The sequence below is a fragment of the Lygodium microphyllum genome, chromosome 18 (assembly GCF_053477565.2).
Source record: "Lygodium microphyllum isolate KBCC chromosome 18, Lygodium_microphyllum_v1.1.10, whole genome shotgun sequence".
Taxonomy (NCBI): domain Eukaryota; kingdom Viridiplantae; phylum Streptophyta; class Polypodiopsida; order Schizaeales; family Lygodiaceae; genus Lygodium; species Lygodium microphyllum.
In genome coordinates, this window is record NC_141152.1 from 80,355,461 (window position 1) to 80,376,570 (window position 21,110).

Below are 21,110 nucleotides of genomic sequence, written 5' to 3' on the forward strand. Positions count from 1 at the left end.
CTAACTTGTGGTATGGATATCAACATCCCGATGAGCTTTCAAGCTATCCCAAGTAGAGTAGATCGCATCCCAATCTACCTCTCTTGGATCTTGTGTGCCATTGTAAGAAAGAAACATAAGCTTGTTAACATTCTCCAAGCTCAATCGATTGCGGTCATTTGACTTGACCCGGTTCATCTTGGGGAATCCCCTTTCACAATTGACTGTGCTTGCAACAATAACCAAGCAAGCACGCCAAAGCTTCTTCATCTCGCCAAAAGATTGATCCCATTCAATATCATGTGCACAAAACTGCCATGCCATATGCATACTCTTTCTAGGACATGCTCTCTTCAGTTTTGCCATGAACTCTTCATATTGCAACTTACACATATTCACATTCCCTATATCTCCAAACTTTTCCAACAATGGCCTAATCCATATAGCACCCATGTTGAAAATACCACGTACATCCTCTTGATAGTCTCTAGGGCTAAAGATTTTGGTAGCCTCAAAAAGCTCCAAGTCACAAAATTGAGCATGCAATGAAGTTATCACACTACGAAGAAACTGTCTTCCAACATCAATACAAGCATCCCATGTGATAAGATCCTTGGCTGTATCTTTATTTCCCAAGACATTGATATGCAATGTATGCTTATCTATCAGTTGTGCACCATTTTGAAACACTAGGTAACCATCTTTCACTTGCCTGAAAAACTACATAATATGCTCAGCACCTCTACCAAACTCACCTGCAAGAAAGCGAGCTTGAAGAATATCGATTGTAGTCACAAGCTCTATGCCAATTGTAGTAATATCCACATGATCAACTTGGAACTTTTTGTTCAAAACATTCAAATGATGAAGTACATCTGTTAGTAAATGAAGAAAAAACTGAACTTTAAAAGAGGTAAAGGAGGTATACAAATCACATTTCTCTCACTTCCAAATTCGCAAGAGCACTGGCATCAAAGTTACTATCCTCTTTATTACTTGCCCACGTGATAACCAACGAATGTCATGCATTCTCAAAATCTCATGGGCTGAAAGATGAAACTCTAAAGCAAGGTCCTTTACCTCTTCATGTCTCTTATAAGAGCTATTCACCCATTTGTAAGCCTTCTTTACTGCCTTTTCCACAACATCAAAAATAGGAAATCCACCCAATGCATCTTTGACTGCCAAAGCATCTCTATGTGCAATGCAATGAATTCCAACCAAATGAGGTACATCTCTGGCAAAACGTGCAACCAATCCATTCTCCATGCCCATCATAACACTGCAGCCATCAGTGGCAAATCCCACCAATTTTGATTTTGATAAACCATACATGCATAAGAACTCTGAAAGTGCATCATATAAAGCAGCTGCAGATTGCATACATGACCAGTTTTTGTCAAATATGTTATACACACAATCATATGAGGGTCATTAGAGACATCTGTACTCTCATCTACCATCAAGGAGAAGAAAGGACTCTCAATAATTTCACTTTTAACCATCTCATAAAAGTGTGTATAACATGCCTCCAAGAAAAGCAAAGAAGATGTGTATGAAAGGTAGGATGCATAACAATTCTCAATAGGAACATTTGGTGTTCCAAGGAATGCCAATTCCTCGACATTCTCTTGAAAATCACACAAAGGCTTATCCCTAATGGAAATGAAATACAAAACTTTCAAAAGAATTTTTACACGAGATACCTTTTTATCTACTGCATTAGAGTCCATCTTTTCAAGATGCAAGCTCATAGGCACCATAGATTTCCTTTCTTTTTCAGCCCATAGAAATGCAGCCTTCTCATGCTCCTTCGATTTCTCATGAGTCTGTAATGATGGCCTTTGAAGTACTGTACTCCCAACAGTAGCAAAAGCATTACTCATTCGAAATTGTATGCAATAGCTACAAAAAATCCTTTCTTTACCATAAGCATCGTGCAATGAATAACTCCATGGATGATATGTTTTCCAATGCTCTTTGTAAGAGCGCTGACCTTTCACTTTTTGAGGTGCACTACCCTCATAATCTAGGGTGGCATCTACATGAGCAACATATTGCTCTCTTACCCCATCAAGACTTCTCATAGCTTCATCAAAAGAATCCACAATTTCACTTGCATCCCCTATAGGCATGTTTAGATCCAAACTCATATTTATGTGAGTAGATGCAGTAGGTGTGTCAGATGTGGGTGGACGTGCAATCCATGAGGCACTTACAAGCATGGAATCTCCTTGAGCAACCTGTTTCCTTCGAGTAAGTGCTAGAGATAGAGTCAATTGACTCAAATCCCTCTTAGGACGACCCATATCTATAATATGGATGCAAAAAGTTAAGGTATGCTAAAGTTAGACACTCCAAATCTCGGCCTTATATTCATCAAATGTTCAATCAGCCTAACTAATCTTCACATGAGAAGGCAAAGGACAGCCAATAGGCTTAACATCCTGTAGTTGAAACCGCTAATGACCTTTTGAGTGTATTCATTTAGTGACAAGTAAAGGAGTCCCTTAGAGTGATCGTGTATAATGTGCATCCCAAGAATATGTGAGGCATGTCTATTGTCCTTCATCTCAAAGCTCTTCTTGAGCTAACCTTTCAAGAAATCTAGCTCATCATGAGCACTCTCAGCAACAATCATCATATCATCCACATAGAGGATCAAAATCATAAGGCTACCATCATGAGTCTTCTTCGTATACAAACATAGATCCATATCACTATGGAAATACACCCTATGAATGCATAAAAGTATCAAACTTGTGGTACCATTCCCTAGGTTCCTTCTTAAGGCCATAAAGGCTCTTTCTCAATCTATACACTAGGTGGTCCTTGCCAGGTTCTACAAAGCCCTTGGGCTGCTCCATGTAAATCTCATCATGCAAGTCTCCATGAAGAAAAGCCATCTTGACATCCATCTGATATAGCTCCTAGTCAAGTTGAGCAACCAAATCTAGTACCAAGCATAGGATAGTTATCTTCACAATAAAAGAAAAGACTTCATTAAAGTCCACACCATGCTCTTGCTTGAAACCCTTAGCAACCAATCTGCCCTTGTATATCGGCTTGGGATGTCCAAGGGTACTTTTCAACTTATACAGCCCCTTGCATGGCAAAGTACACTTTCCACTAGGCAAAGAAATTAAATCCCATGTATGATTTTTCTACAATGAGTCATACTCTGACTACATGGCCCTCTCCCAAGAGTGACTATCATCTCTGTGCATGGCCTCATATAGTAAGAGGCGTACGATCATCTGTCACCATAACATAATCCAGAGGGCTCAAACCATGTAGGCTATCGTCTATCTCTAGTAGACCACCTCAAAATAGGTGGTGAGGATGTATATCCTGTGGAGCATTAAGAACCTAGGACACTAGAGCATCAACTATTACTACAAGGTCTTTAGTGGGCTATATAGTAGTAGGAGGGTCCTCCTAAAATATCACCCTACATACCTCAATGACGTGTTTAGGTTGCTTATGCATTTTCTCCTCATGGAAAACAACATTATGGCTACAGATAACCTTCCATGCCTTCGGATCCCATAGATGATAAGCCATCTTACCTACATCTCCATAACTAAGAAATATATTTTCCTAGACTTAGGATCCATCTTATTGCGCTTGTCCTTGGGAACATGGCAGAAAGCCTAACAACTAAAGACACGAAAATGAGCATACGAGGGACATTTTCTAGACTGTACCTCCTCTACAGGCAGTGCCTTACCTAACATTATTAGACTTCAGTTGAAACCTTGACCTTAATTCTTAGACTTCATCTTGACACCTTGCCCCAAGTTTTTAGGTTTCGTTTCATGCCCAAAATGGCCATGACACCCATTTTGGGCTTCAAATATAAACACCGTGCAGCCAAGGTGCCTAGCATCTGGGCACCTTAGCAAGGTCTATAGAGCTAGTTTCGCAGATTACAATCATTCAAAATTTTCTATGGTGGGAAAAAGTAAATTATGGATAGATAGGGAAAATAAGTGAGCAATCAAGTGGATCGTAGTTCAAGGGTAAATAAAACTATAAAAAATTATAAATTTGAATATTTAAATTAATGCCTTAGATATTTAGGCTATACTATATAGCCTTATAGATTTGAAAGTGGTCCTCCCACTTATTGCGAATTCTAAGGCTTAATTCTATGATGAGTCATGACCAAGCTTTTAAATCGATGCTAAAAAAAGCTATTGAGCATGGGAATTATGCTTGTGTGTCTTCTCACTTATTCTACATGTATGTACAAATGTATATGGAAGAGCAGTACATGGGGACCAATTAATCAAGTGTATGGTAGTAGTAACTACCTTAGCCCAAAAATGTTGTGGTAAGTCTCTATGGCTAAGCATATTGCAGATGCGCTCCTAAATTTTCCTATTCATGCATTCAACCATACCATTCTGGGGTGGGGTGTACAGGGTGGTCGAGTGATGCTTAATATCCCTCTCATTAGAAAACTACTCAAAGGCTTTAGAGACATAGTCACCCCCATTATCTAACATGAGGCATTTCATCCTATACCCAGACTACTCAACCAAAGCAAGTCAACATTGAAATGTAGTCAAGACTTCTTATTTCTCCTTGGGATATGCTCAAATCTTATGTGTGTAGTCAATGAAGGTAACTACTTCATGCCACCTAACGACTTGCAAGGCATTGGACCAATATATTCCAGACTCTTTATGTGTATTAGGTATCTGCCTACCATATAAATAATTATCAGAAGACTCAAATCACTTATAGTCAAGGGGCAGAAGATATTGCAAATGGTGCAGTGACAAGATTCCTACATGTAATCTTCCATGAGGAATTACCAAAAGAAATGGCATAACCCACATCATCCAAAGTGCCAATAGAGATAGGGCTGAACCAAACTACATCACAAATAACAACAATTTCTAATGCTAGATTATTGCCCAAATGAAAAAATCCAATCAAAATGTGATAGGAGTGGAACCAGTCTCTATGAGGGGTCACATGAAATGAAGCCCTTGAATATATAAGCTCACCAACACTAAGTATATCTTGATAAAGCATTAGTCAGCTATGAAGTATCAAAGAATCTATCATTAGAATCAATTTGCACAACATTAATCTCTTCAATCTTAATGTTGGACTTGCTACGGACAATGTTGCGATGATCATTTTTGTCATGTACTTAACCCTTGCCCTTTTTCTTGCACTTGTCCTAGCATTAATGACAATTCAATGAAAACTTATGGCCATAGGACTTATATGAGACTGTCCATGTGACTGAGAATGAGACTTGTAGAGAGTCTCTCCCATGATGATATTACCACTTGTGCCATTATTTCCTCTAACTATCAAAGCATGAGAGGTGCGAGAAGCATCGATATTCTTTCTGTTAACCTCATCATTCAAGAGTGCACCCTCTACATCCTATAACTTCAGCCCATCAATAGGCATGCTCACACACATAGTAGTAAGAAATGTATCCCATGATTCAAGGCAGTGTAACCAAGAGAAAGAAAGGGGGAAGATTATCCTTGAATTCCATCGCTATGTCCTGGTTCGAGAATATTAGCTCTATTCCCTTTTGATTAGTGGTGCGCATTGTGCCCTTGATACAATCAATCTGCCATTCTCGAACAACGAGGATTACGAACAAGCTACCAAGGCAATTGGTGAGCCCAAGAACAAACCCTCAGTACCAGTCTCTATATAATGGCTAGAAGCTCTCATGGACAACCCACCCACGTCACATTCCATGTCCCAAACAACAAATGAGAGCTCTAGGAGATCTTAGAGCACCTGAGAGAAAAATTAGTCAGTAACCCAACCACAAATCTCAAACCACTCAAGGATCTCTTGGACGAACCCAAGTGGCGATGGACCAAGATCTGAACTTGATGTACAATTGGGCCTTAGTCACCAATGACAAGGAAATGCAGTATCAAGACCTAAGGGATAATGAATAGTCGAATGATGATGACTCAGAGACGATGAGTATGAGGACTGATGTTCCTTCAGTGAACGAGATCGAAGGAGGGATCGACACAATAGAGTTTGACACTGAGGGTCACGTGATTGATGTTGAGAAACATGGACCTAGAACTAGATCGACTATGGTGGATGCAAGTCAAACAAATGATACATTAGTAGAATGAGGAATTGTAACTCAAGTGAACTAGGTTCCAAGATAGATTAGCTTGGACTCATAACACAATCTTGAATGACTCAAATTGATAGTATCATTTTTTCAAATGAATTTCAAGTACATGCTTTATAGCTTTTTGGATAATACCACTTTTCTTCTCTGTGCTTATGGGATTTTGGACATCTCTTCCTAGAGCTTCTTGAGCATATATCTTTGTCATATCTCTCATACAAAACCATTTATGGGAAAGCCTCTATATCAGGCATCATTTGCTATTCTCAACACCCCCCTCAAATGATGAGTCCCTACACCTCATGGCATTTTCCCCCCCTACATGCAGACATGGACCAGGAGACTAGCTCTTTGGCAGCCTTAGTCAGGTCAAGCTTGAAACTTTACATTTTCGGTAGAGTTTGTTACATCCACTATGGAAAGAAAATCCACTAAGGGAAAACGAGATCCATGATGGAAAATTTTTGCAAAACATTTTGTTTGTAGTGGTGGAAAGTATATTCTTCTTCATGCTTCTTTGGCATTCTTCGAATTTCTTCTTTGTCTTCATGCTCTTTTTTTTCTGTTGTGCTTCTTATCCCTTTTGTTGGTGCGTGGTACTTCTCTTTTTGCTTCAATATTCTCGACATGGTCATTTTGCTTCATGCTTTTACAAGTGAACACATTGATGGGTATATGGGCTTGGTTGGACAAACTCTCATACATTGGATGAATTTTGAGATACATGAATTTTTGGATTTTATTTGGCTCAATGGATAGACAATCATCACTGAAAGGTCTTAACATGGCAATGGATTTTGGAGAAGTGTAGGTGTGAATAAGTAAGTGTGGGAGAGAGAGGATGAGTTGATGTGAATGGCCTTTAGGGGCTAGGGCTTTAATCTTAGTATTAGCCTTTCAGAAAAAAAACAAAATGATGATAATGTTGAGCTGCATAAGAAAATGAGACTGGTTGAAGATCTTTATTCTTGCCCTCTACAATTCCTTTTTTGCTCTCCGATTGCAGCGAATTGTGAACAATATTGACTGGGAGGCTTTTTCCTTGAGCATAGCATCTACGAGTTCTTTCTCAACTTTCAACATAGGCTCATAGTAATCAGAATTTTCCTCCATACACTACTTTAGTAGCGGCACTGTTCTGTCTTCTTGCTTGATTTTACTCTGTCATCGTACCTCTAGTTGGAGTCATGGGTTTAGACTTTCTGCTTGCTTTAACCTGAGTCTGATGGACTGTGCAGCTTTGCTCGTTTGACAAGTTGCCTTTAATGGCATTGGGGTTTGGCATTTGTGACAATGTTGTTGCTTGCGCTACTACCTACAAATCCATTCTCCCAAACCACAGCCATAGCCACCGTGATAAGAAACTGGCCCACTGGCCCTGAGGATTTGTTCAATGTAGTAGAATGCACTTTCACATCAATAATTAGATCTTTCATGTCTTCCTTGATGACATAGTGAAAAATCCAAACCCTCGTGACTTTCCAGTCTCCCTGTTCAAAAATGATTTTTACTTTGCTTGGTGGTGCTGCCAGTGATTGTGCTGTAGCAGGAGTGGTGCAGGTGGTGGCATTGCAGGAAGAGCCACATGTGGCTGCCAACCTCCCCAGCAACATGGCTATGGATAAATGCTTGTTGGAATTGTATGGATGATGACGATATCTTGGTCTTGGCTAGAGGGAGAGGGATGTTGGTACAACATTTGCCTCTTCGCGCCACCAAACTGATCGTGCTTGCATGAAACGAGAGAGAGAGAGAGAGAGAGAGAGAGAGAGAGAGAGAGAGAGAGAGAGAGAGAGAGAGAGAGAGAGAGAGAGAGAGAGAGAGAGAGAGAGAGAGAGAGAGAGAGAGAGAGAGGTTTCCTCTTTGAGAAGTGATTGATCTTTTCCTCTGACTTTTGAGAGGGATTTCACCTCCTACTCATCTTCTTTATTTCTATCTTTGGTTTCTTGTCTTTTTCCTCTCTCCCTTTTCTATCTTTGTCAAAGAGAGAAGTAGAGCCCCTATTTGAGGGGGATAAGCAAAGCTTCAACTTCTGAAGGTAAGCAAAACTTCTACTTATTGGACCAAGCTGTCCCCCAACTTCATTCACAAGCAATCCCTTAGCTTGTTGGTAAGTTTCCCCCTTGCTTAGCACCTCCAATGCAAACCTTGAACCAAGTTTCTTGAGCAACACCTCCTTCCTTGAGCTCCTTCACCTCGTACAAGACAATGGATGTGTGGATGGCTTGAAGAAATTGAGATGAAAATAGGATTTTAATGGCATGTACAATGAGAAAAATAAAAATAGTAAGGATTTAAAGTATGCAAGGAAGAAGTAAGATGCATCCACTAGCTATCTAGCTCAGCCATGGCTCTAATACCATGTTGAGAAACATGGACCTAGATCGGCTATGGTTGGGAAGCAAGTCAAAACACATGATACATTATCAAAATGAGGAATTGTAACTCAAGTGAATTAGGTTCCAAGATAGATTAGCTTGGACTCATAAACACAATCTTGAGTGACTCAAATTGATAGTACCATTTTTTGAAATGAGTGTCAAATACATTCCTTTATAGCTTTTTGGATAGTACCACTTTTCTTCTCTATGCTATGGGATTTTGGACATCTCTTCTTAGAGCTTCTAGAGCATACATATTTGTCATATCTCTCATACAAAACCATTTATGGGAAAGCCTCTATATCAGGCATCATTTGCTATTCTCAACAATTGAACAAATACATGCCAGACTCCAAACCACAGAGGAAGAACGTCTTCAAAATCAAGAAAGGAGTCATGCGTAGGGATTGTGATCGCACATGGTTGGAGCACATATGAGTGATTGATTATTACAAAAAAGTAGGCCTCACCCAACCAAGTGCATTTGATTTTGAGTTAGAAGTAAGCTTGGACAGTGATCCTGAGATACCTCAACCACCTAAGACCAAACGCACCAAGGGAGACCTACCAATCCACCTAAGGCATCAAAGGTTGAAGGAGGAAAGAGGGAGATAACGTAGGGAACCACAAGATGGGGAGCAGAGAAAGCCGCAAGACCTACCAAAACAATTCACAAAATTTAAGAAAGGTGATAGGGTAGTGATCTTGCTTGGAGCCAAATGACAAGGGCAAGCAAGTGAGCCGATAGAAGGTCGTTCCAAAGTTGAGGTCAATCTGGCAAAGGGAGGGGAAACGCCTTGACCTATTCATGGTCGATGACTTGAGTGAGCACGAAGAAGCAAGTATCATTTCTCTCTTGTGAGAGTATATAAATGTATTCGCTTGGTCCCTCAATGAGCCGAAGGGGATAGATCCAAGCATGGTGACTCATAGCATCCCCGTGACACCTAATGCGATGCCGGTCAAGCAATGACCGTATCTTATGAATCCCAAACATGCTCAAAGAAGAAATAAATAAGTTGTTCGGAGTAGGATTCATCTACGAAATTGAGCACATAGACTAGGTTTCTCCCATTATGATCGTACTGAAGAGAATGAAAAGATCAGAGTGTGCATCAATTATAAGAAGGTTAACACTGCTACAAAGAGAGACAATTATCCACTGTCGTACATTGAGTGTGCTTGAGGGAGTAGCTGGTAAACAACCCTATAGTTTTCTAAATGGCTTCTTAGGGTACAATTAGGTACAAGTATATCCTGATGATTATAGGCATAAGACCCCATTTGCTACTGAGTGGGGTGTCTTCACCTACATAGTCATATCCTTTGGGCTAACAAATGCACCTAGAAGTGTGTTATATTGAAGGACATGCTTATGCAAGAGTTAGAAGTGTTCCTTAATGACTTGTGTGTTCACTCAAGTTGGAAGGAATACCTAGACAAACTTCAACCAGTCTTCTTTGAACAGTGCAGATTATATCGTCTCTCATTGAACCCCTTGAAGTGCCAATTTCGGGTAAAGCATGGATATATCCTAGGGCATGTGGTGTCCAAGAATGACATTGCAACCAACTTCTCAAAAGTTGGGGTTATTGTCAACCTACCCCACCACCAGCTAATTGGAAAGGGAGTTCAATGCTTCCTAGGCCATATGGGATACTATCAACGATGCGTGTTGAACTATGCATTAATTGCTAGACCTCTATACAAACTGTTGATAATATTCAAATGGATTGAGGAATGCCAATGCACATATGAAGAATTGAAGAAGACTCTAACCACTGCACCAATCCTAAGAGCCCCATGACCTTTCACATTCACATTGATGCCTCAAAGTTTTCCATGGGAGCTGTGTTATGTCAGCCCAGTGAACACAATCTAGACTATCTAGTGATCTTTACTGGTAGACAACTCACGAATATGGAGATGAACTACTCTACAATGGAGAGAGAGGGTTTAGCCATGGTATTTGCTGTAAAGAAAATTCAGCACTATCTCTTAGCTATGCCTTTTACCTTTTTTGTTGACCATCAAGTCGTGCTTTATCTCATTAACAAACCTTGTGCTACTAGACATATTGCTCGATGGTTACTTCTGCTATTAGAATTAGACTTCTTTGTGGTTGTACGCAAAGGGAAGAAGCACTACATGATTGATTATATGTCTCACATACCCACATGAGAATCCGTTGTGGTGATGGACAAGGCATAATGGACAATTTGCCAGATGTGCATCCGTTTAATCTATCTAGTGAGAAAGATCTATTTAGAGCCGATTTGACACCATATTGGGTAGATGATATTGTCCAAGTGCTAAAACACAAACTACCTGAATGACCTATCAAGAAGGCCCCAAATTAAGTGACACATTCTCAAGATACAACCCTATCAGTTGATAGCATGCTAGCTCTATAGACTAGGGCAAGATGGATATACTATGGTAGATGTGTGTACAATGTGAGATGCATGATGTACTTGCAGAAGCACATGGCAGAATTACCTTCAGCGGAGACATGATAGCCTGCAAGGTGCTGTGGTCTCAATTATGGTGGCCTACTCTCTTCCGAGATGCCGCATGATTCGTAAAGCACTGTGATGAGTGCCAATGGACTAAGGTACATGTTTGTTGCAAAGACCAGATGGAGCTAACTCCAATCATTGCAAGACAATCTTTCAAAGAATGGAGAATTGACTTCATTGGGCTGATCAATCTTACATCATAATACTCACAGGCTATAAGTACATTATAGTGGCCATGGATTATCTCACAAAATGGGTAGAAGCACAAGCCACTAGAAAAAATGATGCTAGAACCACTACTAAGTTTCTTTGGGAGTAGGTGATCTCATGATTCTACTACCCCATTGAACTAGTTAGTGATCAAGGCACACACTTCATTAATGAAATGATTGCTCACCTCCTGTCGACCTTTTTGATTATCCATAAAAAATCCTCACCCTACTACCCTCAAGCAAATGGCCATGCTAAGTCTACTAATAAGATCTTAGTGAATGTCCTAACCAAAGTAGTCTTTGCCTTGCGCAGTGATATGATTGGGACAACAAACTAATGGTAGCCTTTCTACAACATTGGAGCCATTCTACATGTAGAGTTCTTTATCCCGAGCAGCCTTAGAGTAGCCATCCAATGGAGATGGGATAGAAAGGAGGCATGAATGGAGCGCCTAATTGAGCTAGAACATTTATTGGAGACTCAACTCCTAGCCACCCATGCATTGTTTCATGAAAAGGCGTGACACAAGAGCTGGTTTGACAAGCATGTTGAGATATCGAGCTCCACTCGTAATACGCCAGGGTGACCGTTGTGTATTTATGTCACCGACTTGTCAGTTGCAGATGCGGTTGGTACACCGCCCCTGAATAATAGCTACATGATAGCTATCCTTATCTACTCTAGTTCGTGGCTCAGTTAGTATGCCACCTTAGTTAGTTGAGTTTGCTTTGAGACCCATATCTAGGGTTCTTCTATTTCTTTGTACTAGAGTTCTTTTGGCTTCCACAACTAAGAAGAAAAAAACTGTTTTCAGCCTCCACCCTTGTGTGTATTCCCCCATTGTGCAAGCAAGAAAGCTACAAGTGAGACTCCTTCCTTCTCTCCCACAATCTTGACAAAGCATGTTAACCAAGCAACGAGAATTCAAGAGAAGGTAACTTGGTGTTGTTGTACTCAATAAAAGTCCATAAATAGAAGATGAAGTTTAGGGGATTAGGGCCTTTCTGAGTTTGCACTATCAGCCAAATCAGCAATGTAGAGCTCGAGACCCTAGATGGGGAGGACATAGACTTCTTCAACGATAGCTACATAAAGAAGTACTATTCCCCATACATCCAATGCACAAGCCGCCCATGCTAAAGTCCCCTGTGAAGGTCTGAGTTGCCACAATAATGGAAATTGATGAGGAGGATGAAGAGGTAGTAGCACTTGCTTACCTACGCATAACGACCACCACCCAACAAACACATGCCTTTGATGCATTGATTGATGAGTGAGCTAATTTTAATATCTTAACTCATGATCATTAGACTCAAATTGACCAACCACAACTACAACCCACTAACACCAAACTTAGCCCATTTGGGGGCCAATTTATACACTTTCAGGAAAGTGCAAGGTCGTAGTCTCCATCAAGTCTGAAATCATACCCATAATTTTTTATGTGTTTCCCAATACAAAAGATTCTAGTAAGGAATCACAATTAGGAAATTCATTTAAAAAGCAAGCACATTGTAATATTGACTACGAGTCTCAGTGTATTCACCTTACTATTGGCAAGATACAAATAGTCATGGCTTTCAGCAAGGACAGTGTGGCTCCATCAAAGCCCTCCATGCTACTGTTGGAGAAATCGGCCACCAAGCTTAAGGAGGGGGTTGTGACTTGTTACCACCCACAAAGCTATCAAGAATCACGTGGTGGGGGAGACTTACTTGAGCTGTTGCGCTAAACACACATTGTATACATAAGAGGAAGCTCACTCAAGAACACAAGAAGAGAGATGGAGGCCAAAAACGTTTTCTTGCTGATATCTTCTTGTTCTTCCACACACTATGCAATTTACACAAAGTATAGATAAGATACAATATAAAGAAAAGTGGCCTACTAAGTCAAACAGTGCATAATAGACTACACTAGTCGGCTGGTGCTATATCTTTGCTAGCTGTAGGTAGGTGTAGCAAACTAAATATAATAAGTGATAAGTCAAGGGCCATGTGAGTATCATAATGACCACCAATGTGCTAAGTGCAGATGCGCGGACCCATCTATCCAGGCATCCATTATCAATGTCTGCACATGTTGAGCTTGCCATCTCAACGCTCCCCCTCAAGCTCAACTCAATCTTTGCAACTCCAAGTAAGCTTCGAAACTTTTGAAGCTTCTATGCACCCAATGCCTATGTGAAAATGTTAGCTATTTGATCCTATGTGCTGATATATAACAAGTCAATCTCTCTTACAAGTACCTTCTCCCTCACAAAGTGGTAGTGCACCTCAATGTGTTTTGTCCTAGCATGGAACAGTGGATTCCTAGCTAGTTGTATGCTGCTCATGTTGTCACAATGAATGACAACTGGACCATCTCTCTACACATCCAAATCACCTAACAACTTTTGGAGTCATACCACCTCACATGCTACCATAACAATGCCTCTATACTCAGCCTCTATACTCGATAAAGAAACTGTAGGTTACTTTTTACTGTTCCATGTAACTGCTACACTACCAAGGGAAAACATGAATCCACTAGTAGATCTTCTGTTTGACATGCTACCATCCTAATCTGCATCTGTGTATCCAAAGACCTATACATCCCTACCTGCCTCATAAAAAAGTCCATAATGTAAAGTGGACTTCACAACCTCAATATACATCTAGCTACATCCAAATGAGACTTTCTAGGCATATGCATAAACTGATTGACAAGGCCAACAACATAGCTCAAGTCTGGCCCTGGATAGTCATGTAAATCAAACTCCCTACTATCCTCCTCAACATAGTAGGGTTTTCTATCTCATCCCCAACATCAGTACTACTCAACTTCACATTTTGTTCCAATGGTACTGAAAGAGGCTTACATGCTGTCATACCATACTTGGATAACATATCCAAGCTATATTCCCTTTGTGATAGCCATATACCATCATCACATCTGATAACCTCAATACCAAGAAAGTATCTCAGCTCACCCAAATCCTTCATCTCAAACTTCTTCTTGAAGAAGTCATTAACTTCAGAAATCCCATTGTCACTGTCACCTATAATAATCAAGTCATGCACATAGATAACTATGATAACCAAACCTGCATCTCCCTTTCTGACATAAAGTGAGTGATCAACATCGAAAATACAAAATCCAATATTGACAAGATACTCTCCAATCTTGTCATACCATGCTCTAGGTGCTTGGTTCAGTCCATAAAGCACATTCTTTAACTTGCACACATATGTGGGATGATCTAAATCCTCATAACCTGTTGGTTGCTCCATATACACTTCTTTTTGCAATTCACCATGCAAGAAGGCATTCTTAACATCCATTTGCTACAAACTCCAACATTTGACTATTGCCAAGGCAATCACACATCTAACAGTTGCCATCCTAGCAATTGGATTGAACGTCTCTTCATAATCTATGCCATATGTTTGAGCATAGCCTTTTGTAACTAGCCTAGCCTTATACATGCTAACAAAACCATCTGCATTATGCTTGACTTTGTAAACCCACTTACAACCAATAACTTTCTTACCCTTAGGCAAGGGTACCAAATCCCAAGTCTTATTGGCTTCTAATGTATCCATCTCCTCATCCATTGTTGCATCCCAATGAGCATCACCAACAACATCCTCAAAATAGGTGGACTCAATATCCTCAACTAGTTTCACCATATAAGCATAATGGTGAGCTGCATAACCTTCAAAATCAAATCTTTTAACAATGTATTTGACCCTACTAGACCTGCGTACCACTGGATCACTCAATGGAGCCTGAGCTTTCTGTACACCTGGTGTCATGATTGAAGGAATACCAAGCTCATCAACCAAACTCTCTGAACCACTAGAATCTCCATCAAATCCCAAATGACTAGCAAATGTATCATTACCATTCAACACTTTCTTCTTTCCTTTGTCTTTTTCTGCAATACTTATAGATCCACCTGAAGATGTGGGGCTACTCCTTAGTCTCCCAGACCAAGGGCTCACTGTAGGTGTAGTGCCACATGATGTTTTGGGTCCATTAAGACTTTGTGATTCTTTCTTTTCTTTATACACATAGCTATCATGATCATTATCATCACCTAATACATCACTAGTAGGCACATACCAACTACTCATCTCATAAAAAATAACATCCCTGCTCACTTTGAACTCACATGTGACAGGGTTATAACAATGATACCCTTTCTGCTCTAAAGAGTATCCAATAAAGATAAATTTTTTAGCCTTTGGATCAAGCTTCTTATGTAGCTCATCTAGCACATAAACATATGCAACACAACCAAATACGTTCAAGTGTGATACATCAGGCTTCTTACAAGTAACCGGGAGTCATCCCATGAACTACAGCTATGGGAGTTCTATTCATAATATAGACAACAATATGGACAACTTCAGACAAAAAATGTTTTGGTATATTTTTTTTAGTCATTAATGCCCGTGCAACTTCTACAATATGCCTATTTTTTCTTTTTGCAACCCCATTTTTCTGTGGAATATACCTACAAGTAAATTGCCTCTTTATCCCATGAGTTCTCAATAAGTCACTAAACTCATTAGAGAGGTACTCTCCCCCTCCATATGATCTCAAGCACTTCACTTTCAAGCATGTTTCTGTTTCAACAGCTATCTTGAAAGATTTGAAGTGCTCAAATACATCACTCTTTTCCTTCATGGAATATACCCATAGCTTCCTTGAACAGTCATCAATAAATGTGACAAAGTATTTGTTGCCACCAAGAGATACATTTTGTGTAGGCCCCCCAAACATATGTATGCACAACATGAAGTATATTTCTACTCACTTCTCTGTCAATGTGAGAAGGGTTGTCTCACCTGCTTACCAAATTGGCATGCTTCATAAACTTTATGAAATTCTGCAACTCTAAAAGAAGACAACCCTGTAACCAATCCTCTAGACTGCATTAATTTCATCCTTTGCACATTTACATGTCCAATACATTTAAGCCACATTTCAATGTCTGTAACCACTCCTTTTCCTTTAACATACATAGCAGCATCCATTGCAAGAATTCCAACATCTAAAGTGAACATGTGACCAACTCTACTTCCTTTTGCAACCAACGTGCACTTATCATTAAAGTCTTCTACAAAACAACCTTTTGCATTGAATTGAACCTGCAATCCTTGCTCTATCATTTGGCCAACATAAACTTTCTTTGTGCTTGATGGTACATGTAATACATATGTCAGACTCTTTGTTTGGCCATCATGCAAGGACAAGGGAACCTTTCCAATGTGTAAAATTGGGTGGCATGAATTATCACTTGTCTGCACATAACCTAGATTTTGTAAGCCTTGCATCTCTCCAAACCATTCAACATAACTAGTCATATGATTAGATGCACCTGAATTGACATACCATACATCATCACATGTGTCCCCTTTCCTATAGCTACATTCATCATATGCTACCTAACAAACAAACTCTCATTTTTGTCTTCATTTTGTCATAAAGACAATGCATAGTTTCCTTATTGCAATTTACCACTACGAATATCATCCTTCTTAGCATAACAATGAGCTGCAATATAACCTGTTTTGCCACAATAATGGCAAACAATAGCAGAATTTCCAAAACCTCTATTCTGCCATCCATCTCTTCCTCTAGAGCTCCCCCTGCCTCTAAAGTTTCCTCGGCCTCCTGAAACTTGCATTTCACCAATTGTTGATTCCTTCTTAGCATAACAATGAGCTGCAATATAACCTATTTTGCCACAATAATGGCAAACAATAGCAAAATTTCCAAAACCTCTGTTCTGCTATCCATCTTTTCCTCTGGAGCCCCCCTTGCCTCTAAAGTTTCCTCGGCCCCTTGAAACCTGCATTTCACCAATTGTTGATTGAACTTGTTTTTGCTAGTTATTGCCAGCACGTCCCATACCACGGCCTTTTGAAGAGGATCTACCACATCCCCTTCCTGAAATTGAGTAAAGTGCTTAAACATGTTCACCATTTCTTTCATACGAGTCATCCTACATATTGATCTCTTCGATAATCATGAGAGAGACCAGCTCATCAAAATTTGAAAATAGCTTCCATATGTATACTAAAGAAACAAATGATTTCCATGCCTTCTCATTATTAAGGCCACTCAAAGTGGATGAAACCAAATCATCATCATCAAGCATTGCAACAATCGTTGCTAAAGCATCTGGAATGCTCCTCACCTTCAAAACATACTTATTGACATGCATTTTCCCTTTCTTCAAGGTATTCAACTCTTTCTTGAGTTGACTCTTTTGTGCATTTGTATTTACTGAAAACATGTTCTCAAAAATTGTCCAAGTTGCATGTGAAGTTTCTGCATTCCTGATATGTCCTAGCATAGTATTATCAATGACTACAAATAGCCAATACATCACCTTTTTGTCTTTTGTGTTCCATTCTTTTCATGCCTTTAATTCATCTGAGTCGGCAGAGGAATACCCAGTTTTGGCTCATTTTCTTCACTAAACAAACTCATAAAGGCCCTTTTCAATGAGAAAGTTTGTCACATGGAACTTCCATGTATGTTGTACGACAAGGAATGTACCTTTAAAGTTCAAGCTACACAAGGCTGAGCACGCTTTAGCTCCTCGTATGGTGGACCTCAAGACAGCTTCTATTATACGAGCTGATTCCTGAAGTGCCAAGTGGCACTGGGTACTAGCCTCTAGGTAGGCTGCAGCCTACTACAAACTCCACACTGGAGCCTGGCATGCAAGCATCATCCCAGTGCCCACGCTGGCACGCAGCGCCATGCTCCAACATCCGTCGCTTGTGGCTCCAGCCTTCATGTCCCGACTCTCGAGTACCAGCCTCCAGGATGGTGGTCACGACTCACTGGTCAGGAGTCGACTCAGCTACGTGCGGCCGTCAGCGCGTCTCTAGCCTCCAGGCTCCAGGGCTCAGGCTCCAAAGTTCGAGCCTTGGAAGTTGGGAGTCAAGAAGTCTCGAAGACCCAAGTTACCAACATATGTACTATGTACTACACACTAGCACAATGTACTGTCACCTGTGTGGCATGTGCTTTTTCTTTGTCTGCGCCTTGGGTAATAGGCTACATGTTGAAACTTGGCAAGGGGGGACTTGAGTCTCGACTCGAGTCTCAACACTACATAGTACAATGGTGATGTTGGTCACTGGTGCCTGTTGCTTTCAAGAAGGTGAGGGGAGGGTTTTGAGCCTTGAGGTGATGTCGCATTCAAGAAGATGAGGGCTCAAGGGAGCCCCTAGGGTTTTGATTTTCCAATTGAGAGTGATCGCTGCTTGGTGTACTATAGTCTGTTATCTATCTATTATCTATAGACTATACTCTATACTAACTAGTAAGTTATAACTCGGATCTCGATAATAGTAGTTACTACTAACTAGTAGACTCACTACTAATTAGGCATTGAAATTTAGGCAATATGATTAATAAATTTATTTATAATATAATATATTAAATTTTAAGGAGAAAAATTGCCCTTCGAATGCAGCGCTAGAAGAATTTTGCCTTTCTCCAAGAAGGGCAAATTTGTTCTTTTTTCCTTCAAATGCATTGCTTGTAATATTTTGGGATTCTCCAGCACGTCAATAATGGCCCAGAAGGGCTGTGCAACCTTGAAAAATGAACACTGCCAAGTTGTTGGTCATTTCCAGCACCATTTCCTGCATTTTTAGGAGTATTTATAGTAGGTATACGCTACTGTCCACCACTGGGCACAAATGGCTGTCTAAAAGGTACATCCTCCCTGAAAACAACCCTCTTGACTTCCTCAATCTTCTCAGGCTGCTTATGCATGCGATCTTCACAAAATATGACCTCATTGCTGCATACTATCTTTCTTTTCTTGGGATCCCAAAGTCTATACCCCATCTCACCCTCGTCATCGTATTCGAGGAATATGCATTTATAGGACTTTGGTTTCGGTTTGCTGCGTTCTTCTTTCCGCATGTGCACAAAAGCCTCGCAACCAAACACATGCAAATGAGCATAAGAAGGTGGCTTGCCCGACCACTCTTCTTGAGGGAATCTCCCCCACAAAGACCTGTTCGGTGACCTGTTAATCAAATGAATGACTATCATAATAGCCTTTGCCCAAAAGCCATGGGGTAATGCAGCATGAGATAGCATCGTATGGACCTTATCTTATTCATGCACTCTGCAACTCCATTTTGGGGTGGATTATGAGGGTCAACGAGCTCCCTCTTTATCCCCTTGCTGTCACAAAATGCCTGAAAGGCTTTGGACACATACTCCCCACCGTTGTCAAAGTGAAGACACTTAAGAGACTTATCAGCCTGGTTCTCTACCAATGCAAATATTTTTGAAACCTGTCAAGCACTTTGTCCTTGCTATGAATAGGGTAAACCCATACCTTCTGTGTAGCATCATCAACAAATGTGACAAAGTATTTCTTTCCTCCTAGAGATAACCTGGCATCTTATATACATCGGACTGTACTAACTCTAGAGGCAAAGATTTCAATGAAAGAGACTTTTTATGAGATGTCTACGCATGCTTGCCATAAACAGAATGATCATAGTGCTCAAAATAAGCATAACAAAGACAAGGCAAGTAACCCAAACGAGAAAGTATTTTCATTCATATTTGACTCATGTGTCCCAACCGGCCATGCCATAAGGAAACACTTGGCTGCTCGGTCACGGCAACAACATGATCACGCACACTAGATATACGAAGTGGATATAAAGTATCATCTTGCAACCTCTAGATTTTCCATTTTCCATCACCAAAGGTGGTATGAAAACCATCGTCATCTAATTGTCCAGTACTAATCAATCTCTTCTTGAGCTGCGGTACATGCCTTACATTCTAAAGAGTGAAGACACATCCATGCCGAAACTGCAATTGCACACTACCAATGCCTGCAATGTCACATGCATAATTTCCCCCAAGATGGAAAACACCATGTCGACCTGCTGTATAGTCTGTAAACCACTCACAGTGAGGGGTGACATGAAAAGAGACGCCTGAATCCAAAGTGCAAGTGTGCATGTCATCTTTTGTATCGGCTATCAAAGCATGTGCATTGAAACATGAAGAGACAAAGAGTGCATCATTCCCATTGTTGCTCTCATGGCTGACTACATTCACCTCTTTGATCTTTACATTACTCTTCTTAGTAGGCATTCAAACATCCTTATCACGTGATTTACTGCGTCCCTTACTATCAGATTTGCCTTTTTGTTGTGATCTGCCTCTACTATGCAAAGCACTAGAAGACTTACTGGATGCATTGTTCAGTTGATTCATTTCTTCCATGAGTAGATCACTCTCTACATCAGCATACAAATGCATATCATTAGAATTACTCATAGCAGTCCTGAAGGTATCCTAGCTCTCTGGCAGAGAGCAAAGCAAGAACGTAGCTTTGGACTCATCATCAATATTGAACTTCAAAGCGGAAAGTTGGCTAAAAATGGAGTTAAACTCAGTAAGGTGAGTAGACATTGCAATACCATCTTTCATATGCAAATCCATGAGTTTCTTCAGCCAACAGACTTTGCTTGTAGCTTTTTTCTGGGCATACAACTCTTCCATTCACTTCTAAATGTCATAAGAAAAATCCAACCCTTCAATGTTAAACAATAAGGCATCAGAAATCGATAGCTCAATGGTTGAGTGTGCAAGCTCATTCAGCTCATCCCTATCATCTTGCTCTACATCAACTGGTTTTGTTTCCTTTGCTTTAATCGGCTTTGCTTGCTTCTTCTACAACAAGATATTATAGCACCACTTTTGCCAAACTACAAAGTTGTGTGATCCTTCAAGCTTGTTGATATGCATAAGATGATTGTCACTATTGCTAGCCATGATTCATAGCCAAATAACTGTATGACAGTAAGTGATATCTAATGCCAAGCAATG

General features: G+C 40.3%; 1 protein-coding gene across 1 annotated transcript; it reads right to left on the reverse strand.

Moving 5' to 3' along the window:
• LOC148021071 (uncharacterized) lies at positions 1 to 2,114 on the reverse strand. The gene is made up of 4 exons (XM_087698204.1): positions 1,430 to 2,114; positions 976 to 1,349; positions 735 to 876; positions 1 to 641 (listed from the first exon to the last, which is right to left on the reverse strand). The coding sequence occupies exons 1-4, from the start codon at positions 2,112 to 2,114 to the stop codon at positions 1 to 3; spliced, it is 1,842 nt and encodes a 613-aa protein (XP_087554330.1).
• Between the last annotated feature and the right edge of the window lie 18,996 nt (positions 2,115 to 21,110).